The sequence below is a fragment of the Cryptomeria japonica genome, chromosome 10 (assembly GCF_030272615.1).
Source record: "Cryptomeria japonica chromosome 10, Sugi_1.0, whole genome shotgun sequence".
Classification (NCBI taxonomy): domain Eukaryota; kingdom Viridiplantae; phylum Streptophyta; class Pinopsida; order Cupressales; family Cupressaceae; genus Cryptomeria; species Cryptomeria japonica.
Window position 1 is genome coordinate 242,373,002 of NC_081414.1, and position 9,101 is coordinate 242,382,102.

Genomic DNA, 9,101 nt, shown 5'->3' on the forward strand with positions numbered 1-9,101 from the left:
AATTTCATAATTTATAGAGTTTTACTCTACATTCTAGGAAGGCATCATACCTAAATTAAGTATTACAAAAAGAAAGGAGTCACAGTTGACATGCAAGTCTCTGCCTTTGAACTCTAGTTAAGTACTACTAAACTGGTACTCAAGGTTCACTTCCAAAATGGTGCTCTGGAAGCAAGTATTTCATAACATGCATAAATCTTGCCCAAAAAGGAAGTGTGAGTTACAACATCAATTGAAGGCCTAGTTGTAGTGGTGGTGATGGTAATCCAACATGCAAAATTAGGATTACAAAATGATGGGAGTCATAGTCGACATGCAAGTCAATGCCTGTGAACTCCACTTAACTATTACGAAACTAGCACTCACCATTTGCTTCCATGACAATGCTCCATAGGTGGGTATTTCGTAACATGCATAAATGATACAAATTAGAAGCAAGTGATCATGTCTACAAACTAAGATTACAAAATGATGGGAGTCATAGTTGATATACAAGTTGTTTCCTATGAAATCCACTTAACTGTTACAAAAATAGCGCTCACTGTTCACTTCCATGACGGTGCTCCAAAGATAAGTATTTTGTAACATGAAAAAATAATTCCCAAAAAGAAAGTGACATTCACTATCAGTTGAAGCTATAGTGGTTGTGGTGGTGGTATTGCTTCAACATGAATTTTGTTTTTCTAACTACATGTTTGTCCTTTATTCCTCTTGTAGTTCTGGTAGTTGCTAACAAAGCAGTCTATGAAAGCGGCAGGTGGATCAGCAATATATTCCATTATGAATTTGGAAACTCTAAGAACCTCCTTTGTACTCTCTAGTTTGTCTTAGATATCAAGGTCTGACCTCAACATTGATATTTTATGGTTGGTAGGTTTTTCTCCAATTTAATCCCTCCTCTAGTCTTCTTTTGAGATGAGGTGGAAGGTTTCATAAGTCTACTTCAACCTGCAACACAAGATACAAAATCAGCTTCATCATATTAGAAAAACCCTAAGGGACTCCGAAATTTTGGGATTTCGGGGTTCTGGGATCTATTTATTGACGATTTCGGGATTTCGGGATTTTGGGGTTCCAGAGTCTGTTATTGAGGATTTCAAGATTTTGGGATTTTGGGGTCCCAGAGAGGTCTAACTACGATGCACAAGGGTGTCCAAGATTTCTGAGTTTTGGAATCTTGAAAGATTTCAAGTTCCAACGAGAAGGCACTTCGGAACTTCAAGAACCCGAGGTCTCATAGTGGGGCAAAGTGAAGTTTCGAGATTTTGAGAACCGAAGATCCCAAAACCAAGAAACAAGACCAACAAACAATAGATCAATAAAAAATGATTTTTATTGAAAGCATGAAATCTAACTCTAAACCCTAAACTATGAAAACAAGAAACATGAAAAAATGAGAAAACATGGACAAGGAAATGAAAGACCAACCTCGAAAAGGAAGGACTGAGGAAACATGAACAAGCGATGACATGAAGAGAACAATGACCAACGAGAAGACACACAACATGAAAACACATAATGAAGACTTCAGGGTTTTAAAATCCTGAAACTTTGACGTCAAACAAGGCAAACAAAACACAAGGAACAAAACACACTTCGGGATCCTGAGAACCCAAGGTTTCAAAGTGAGAACAAAAAGGAAACAGAGTGAGGCAAAAAGGGGGTGTCCGGCTTGAGAAGCGAAAAGTTGGGGTGTGTTATGCAAGGCATAACACAACCCATAGGGATTCAAACTAACCATACCTTCCTTTGTCCCGAGCTCTAGAATTCCACATAAGAACTAAATCCCCTATTTGAATCTTCTTGTATTTAGCCTTCTTATCATACAGGTATTTTTCCTTTTGTTGTATCTTTATATTCTTCTTTTGTGCTTCCAGCTTGACCTCGTCCAATTCTACAAGTTGTTCCATTCTCTCTTTCATTGGCTCAAGGACATCCAAACCTTCCTTAACTATGAATCCGTGCATAGACAAGAGATTGTGCATAAGCATCCTTTCTTGTGTTCCATAAACCCATTCAAATGGAGACTTGCTTGTAGCCTTCTTAATTGTGATCCTATCCACCCATAATGCAATTTCGAGTTTTGAGACCCATGATCTTTTATTTTGACCCAACATTTTCTTGATTATCTTCAAGATGTTTTTATTGCTAGATTCAAATTTTCCATTTGCTTGGGGATGGTAGGGTGATGAATATAGAATATTAATTCCATAGCTACCACAAAATGAAGTGAACTCATCTAAATGAAAACTCATTCCATTGTCCACAGTAATCCTAGCAGGCACTCCAAATTTGGTTATTATATGGTCCTCCATAAATTTTATCACTACCTTACTTGTGGCGTATTTGGTAGGGATTGCTTCAACCCAATTGGTGAAATAGTCAGTGGCAAACAAAATCAAGCTATCTTCTCCACCAGATATGTTTGACATTTCTCCTATAAAATCCTTCCCCCAATAGCTAAAAGGTGCTTTTGTGTACACTGGTCTCAAAGGCATGGATCCTTGGTATTTAAATTTCCCTGATATCCTTTGATAGGGTTCACATATTCTCACATAATTATGTGCATCGTTAAAAACACTACACTAGTTAGATTTTCCAGCCACCTAAACCAACATGTATATCTCAACCTTCAATTATTGCCACAAAGAGTATGAAGAGGCAATTGGTAATGCACAAGAACAACAATTGTATGAATTTTATAATCATATGCTTCAGTGACCAGCTATAGGAATAGTAATATGCATAGTAAAACCCTTCGACTAGACTTAGAAGAGCTCACATTACATTCTAAAATCACCGAGCAATGACCCTTATCTAGGTACCACACTATGATAACTTAGTGTGAACCTTTTCCAATCATTTTTGTTAGAATAATATTTAATATTATTATTATTAATCATCAATAATGTAACTGGTTGTTAGACATCTTAAATGTCTACAGTATCAAGTAGTTAGAAGTAGGTAGTTAATTAATAGCTATAGTATTTTGTAACTTCTATATAATGTAATCCTTCCTCAGTTAAAAAGAAAGAAGTATTTTACTAGTGAATCTGATTTTCACAAGGTATCAAAGCTAGGGTAAAGGAATTTTTTCAAAAATTCTATATTATAATATTTTCAAAATTTCTCCAAAACCCGTCTAGTGTTTTCCATGTCTGGCTCTCGTGTTAGGGTTTTGATATGCTGTTTCAAGGTGAAATTTGTTTTTGATCATAAATTCTCTGTGGGTTTTTTGAAACCTCAATTGGGTCACTGTCATATTTTTCTGTTTGCAAATATTTTTTTGCCTAAGGTTTCTGCACATTCAACTAGGGTTTTGACCCTTCAGTTCAAGTGGAAATTTTATTTTGATTGCATATTCTTGGTGGGTTTTTCGAAACCTCAACTGGATCACCATCATATTTTTCTGGGTCTACAATTTTTTTTGCCTAGGGTTTCTGCAACTTCACTTAGGGTTTTGACCCTCTGTTTCAAGGCAAAAAAAAATTCTGGTTGCAGAATCGTTGTGGGTTTTTCAAGATCTGATCTGGTTTGCCTTCATATTTTTTTGGGTGCATCATTTTTTGTGCCTTGTTTTTGAACCAATGCATTTGACCCTTTAGTTAAATAATTATTCTGATTACAAATTCCTTGTGGGTTTTTTGAGAGATTTTCTTGGTCTTCGTCATATTTTTTTGGGTCTTCTGAAAAACATTTACCTCGAAAACTGTGCTAGGGTTTTAGTTTTTGCCTTTGAATTTGACTTGCAAAATTTTAAAAACCTTTCGTTTTCATGTGCTAGTTTTTGTGCCTTGGAATTTATGCCTTCACTAATGCGACCTCAGGGTACATGATGGCATCTCTAATGAATATAATGCTTGAAAGCAGCTAGAAATTCAATGGCCACAACTACAACACCTAAAAGCAACACATGCTAACAATATTTAAGTACTAATGTCTTGATGCAGTTGTTCTAGGCATGTCTCAATGTCCAACCACTACTTGAAATGATCAGGACAAATCGGATGAGTGCAACTGTGAAGTTGTCATGCTCATTAAACACTCTGTCACCGATGAAAAGCTACCTTAGGTACCATTTGATAGAACAATGAAGGAGATATAGGACCATTTGAAGAGTCTCCATGAAACCTTTGACAAGAGCCAAGCATTCTTTCTAAAGAACATGCTCTTTTCAATTATGATGGATGAAAGGACACCTCTATAGGATAACTTGACAAAGACCAAGGACATATGTGACCAACTTGAGGCGATTGGTCGCACAATGGAGGAAGAGGACATGGTCATCATCACTTTGAAGATTTTTCCTAAATCTTATGACCATTTCATTGAAACGCTCAATATTACTTCCACTAACGTCGACTTGAAGTTTTCCAATTTTTGTAGCATGCTTTTATAGAAAGATCGGTGGCACCGATAGTTTGGAAGTAGTACCAGTTCCACCTTCATCAAGAAAGAATTCTCTACCAAATCTTTTGTGAAGAATAAAGGGAAGGCTCCATCTTCTCAACCGAAAGGCTCGGGTTCTTCTCAAGACAAGAAGAAGAAGAAGAACGTTCAGTGTAGTTATTGTCATAAGTTTGGTCACATGAAGGCCAAGTGTCAAACTCGATAAGCTTCTAAACAAAAGAAGCAAGGAGGGTCTCAACATAAAGAAAATGTCGTTGAACACTCTCAGTAGAAAGAATCTGCTTTCTATGCTTTTATGGCCAAGAGAACAGCAAATCCAGTACACTCTTATGCCTGGTTTATTGATTCAGGGGCTTTGTGGAATTTTACTCATCATCAGGATTGGTTCATGAAATTTGAACCATTCTCAGATTCAGTAATCTTCAGAGGAGGAGGAGAGTACACAGTTACTGGTAAGGGCACTGCCCAAATTTACTTAGGAGGTAGAAATTTAATTCAAGTCTTGATGTCTACTATGTTCCAGGCATGGAACATAATCTCCTCTCTGTCAGTCAAATCACGAGGCATTCTTCTCAATTAGATGTATTCAGTTTGTCCATCTGCAAAATTTTTGATAGGGAGACTCGTACTACAATCACTATGGGACTCAAGGATCATGGTTTGTATCGACTTGCTGATTCCAAGGATTCTCAAAAGCACGCTTTGGTTGCTAGGAGTACATCCATCAAAACACATTAGCATTAGCATTATGGGTGCTTAAATGTGCACTATTTGTCTCAGTTATATCGGGAAGGTTTGGTTACTATTCTACCTAAGATCCAACCCCAAAATCATGGAGTTTGTGGAGCCTGTCAAGCTGGGAAGCAACATTGGACACCATTCTCAGATGGTGATTCTTGTTGATCCTCTAGGGTCCTTCAATTGGTTCACGTTGATGTATGCAGGCCAATGAACACTCCATTTGTTATTGGTTGTAGGTACTTCTTTTTATTTGTTGACGATTTCTATCGTAAAATGTGGGTGTATTTTTTGAAGAATAAATCAAAAGTGTTCAATACATTTCAGTAGTTTAAGGCCTTAGTTGAGAAACAATTTGGTTCTAAGATTGTCAATCTAAGGTCAGATAATGGGGGAGAGTTTTGTTCCAATGACTTCTCCACATTTTGTGCTACACATTCCATTAAGCACCAACTTACCACACCATACACCCCTCAGCAGAATGGTGTCGTTGAACATAGGAATCACACCATTACTGAAATTGCTTTGAACCAAGGGAAAACTAGTGTGAGGGTATATATGGTTAGTTAAAATAGAAATAAGCATAAAACATTCAAGTAAATTGAACAAACACCATTATACCTTCATAATCCTTCACTTGTTCCTCGGATTGAGAATGATGAGGTTGGAATTGTTCCCTTCTCCAACCTGATTGGATTTGCTCCTTGATTAGATGTGATTGGCTCTCCAAATGTGCACAAGATAACCTGAGGGATGATGAGATGGATGTATTAAGGATGGGATGTGTATGCAAGATAAATGGCTAAGTGATGGATGAGGGTAAATTTGACTATAGTTTGGGTGCTTGGATGATTGCTTGGACTCAAAAGGGTAGCACAAACTTACTTAATTTGGAAATATCAAATGAAGGAGTGGAGTCTCCAATTTATAGAATAGGAGGAGAGGAAATGGAGGGGTAGGACTGATCCAAGATGGAGGTCCAAGATTGCATGTGAGCCCACACATGGATCAAGAGAGGTTGACAAGACAAGTGTGGAGTCCAAGAGATATGCCATAAAGGCATTTCTTGTCTCCACACTCTTCAAGGTTCAGTGGGAAGGCTTCCCAATGCACCTAGGGAAGACAAAAGGAATTAAAATATTCCTTGGATGATGAGAAGGAGAATTTAAAAATTCTCTAAAAAAGGGAGCATGGGGATTGGAGGAATAAAAAGGAATTAAAAATTCCTTGGGTGAAGGGATACATAGAGGAATGTGAGATTTTTGAAAATCTCACATTCACCTAGGAAAAGAGCATTTAAGGAAGGTAGTTTTATGGAGGGATGCATAGAGAGATGTGAGGAGATCATTTAAGGAAAGTGGTTGAGTGAGGGGACAAGGAGTTGACTTTGTGGCTAATCATGGGGATTAGCCACTAGCAACCCATTAGAAGAGGGATTAGGTGGGATTAGAGCAAGTGGGATTTGTAGAAGGATTTGACTATGAGAGATAATGAGTAGAGGTAATTAAAATTAGGAAATAATGGTAAGTGGGATTAAGAGGACTTCTCGAAGAATTAATTAGGCTAATGATGAATTAGAAAAAGGTGATTTGTAGGAATCATCTGGGTTAATTAATCAATTGAGATTAATTAATTAAAGGGGAGATTTAGGAAGAATTAATTTTGGAAACTTTAGAAGAATAAAGGAAAATTGATTAATTAAATAAATCAATCATTGGACTATACTGACAGTATTAATTAAATTTTAATTCAATTAATATTGAGAAAAATAAGGATTAACATAATTAAATACATTAATCATGTGGGAGAGTTAAATGAATTAAAATAATTAATTTAAGTGTCTACATTTTGCCCCTCTTTTATGCAGCAACAAAATTTGGTGGTGGGAAAAAGATAGAAGAAAAAGGATGCCTCGGCGTAGAGCATAGGTTGTGTATGCCCCCTCGAGATTTTTTTTGAATTTTTGAAGAAAAATTAGCAAAAAATTCTCGAAAAGAAGGAAGGAGGAAAAATGAGGAGTGGATGAGAAAGCAAGAGAGAAATGGTTGAGGAAATATGAAAAGAGATAGAAGAAGGAAGGAGACGACGAGAGTGGGCCCGCCAGGGGGGGCATATAAGCCACATAGGGCCCAATGAAGGGTCATTGTCACACACAAGCATTGGAGCATATCAGGGATTAGAGAGTAGAAGAAGAGATGGACCGCGTTTCTACACATGAGCACCGCAACAAGAGAGTTCATCGTCATGAGAGACCCACCCATTATGAATCACCAGTACATACCGCTAACCTCCTTTATGATTTGATAGATTTAGGGTAGATTTAGGGCTAGAAATAGGCTTAGAAGTCTAACGGGGTAGACATGTTGATCATTGTTTCAGTGCACGCACCCTTAGGGTAGCATGAGGATTGGTGACTAGCACCAGTGCATGTGGGGAATAGGGTTCAGAGAGGGCTTTGAGGCGGACAAACACTCTTGGCATGAGCTACCATGCAGTTTTAGGTTAAGGTCCCATCTAGGAGGGGGAAAAAGAGAACATGACATGAGCACCTATGCCAGTTGGGATTAGGTCAAAAATCATGGGGGTTCAGTGCGTGTGACTGTAGTATAGCGCGAGTGCCACGGTCTTAAGGCAAGCACTGAATGAAGCAGTGCCAGCGCTAGGGAGGGGGGAAAATGAAGAATTTTGATAAGTAAAGGTATGGAAATTGGCTTAGGGAGGGGATAATGAATATCTTGGGAATAGAATAGGGGGAGAAATAAGAATGATATGAGATAATGAAGTGGTTTACATGGATGCAAGAGGATTTGGGAGCATTGACGTCAAGGGAGCACTGGCCAAAATGAACCAAGTGAAAACTAGTGTGAGGGTATATGGTTAATTAAAATAGAAATAAGCATAAAACATTCAAGTAAATTCAACAAACACCATTATAGCTTCATAAGCCTTCACTTGTTCCTTGGATTGAGCATGATGAGGTTGGAATAGCGCCCTTCTCCAACCTAATTGGATTTTCTCCTTGATTAGATGTGACTGGCTCTCCAAATGTGCACAAGATAACCTCAGTGATGATGAGATGGATGGATTAAGGATGGGATGTGTATGCAAGATAAATGGCTAAGTGATGGATGAGGGGAAATTTGACTATAGTATGGGTGCTTGGATGATTGCTTGAACTCAAAACGGTAGCATGAACTTACTTAATTTGGAGATATCAAATCAAGGAGTGGAGTCTCCAATTTATAGGAGGAGAGGAAATGGATGGGTAGGATTGATCCAAGATGAAGGGCCAAGAGTGCTTGTAAGCCCACACATGGATCAAGAGAGGTTGACAAGACAAGTGTGAAGTCCAAGAAATATGACATAAAGGCATTTCTTGTCTAGACACACTCCTCAAGGTTCATTGGGAAGGCTTCCCAATGCACCTAGGGAAGACAAAAGGAATAAAAATATTCCTTGGATGATGAGAAGGAGAATTTAAAAATTCTCCAAAAAAGGGAGCATGGGGATTGGAGGAATTAAAAATTCCTTGGGTGAAGGGATACCCAGAGGAATGTGATATTTTTGAAAATATCACATTCATGTAGGAAAATAGCATTTAAGGAAGGTAGCTGGATCGGGGGATGCATAGAGAGATGTGAGGAGATCATTTAAGGAAAGTGGTTGAGTGAGGGGACAAGGAGTTTACTTTATGTCTAATCATAAGGATTAGCCACTAGTAATCCATTAGAAGAGGGATTAAAAGAGGGATTAGGTGGGATTAGAGCAAGTGGGATTTGTAGGAGGATTTGACTATGAGAGACAATGAGTGGAGGTAATTAAAAATTAATAAGTGGGATTAAGAGGACTTCTAGAAGAATTAATTTGTCTAATGATGAATTAGAAAAAGGTGATTTATAGGAATCACCTAGGTTAATTTAATTGAGATATTAAAGGGGAGATTTAGGAAGAAT

General features: G+C 37.8%; 1 protein-coding gene across 1 annotated transcript; it reads right to left on the bottom strand.

Moving 5' to 3' along the window:
* Positions 1-1,733: 1,733 nt before the first annotated feature.
* LOC131858882 (uncharacterized) lies at positions 1,734-2,432 on the bottom strand. Its single transcript, XM_059212353.1, has one exon. It carries the CDS (start codon positions 2,430-2,432, stop codon positions 1,734-1,736), a length of 699 nt encoding a protein of 232 aa, XP_059068336.1.
* Positions 2,433-9,101: the final 6,669 nt, after the last annotated feature.

Excerpts from the sequence above, each read along its gene's own strand:
- LOC131858882 (XM_059212353.1), bottom strand. The coding sequence starts at position 2,432 with ATGTCAAACATATCTGGTGGAGAAGATAGCTTGATTTTGTTTGCCACT.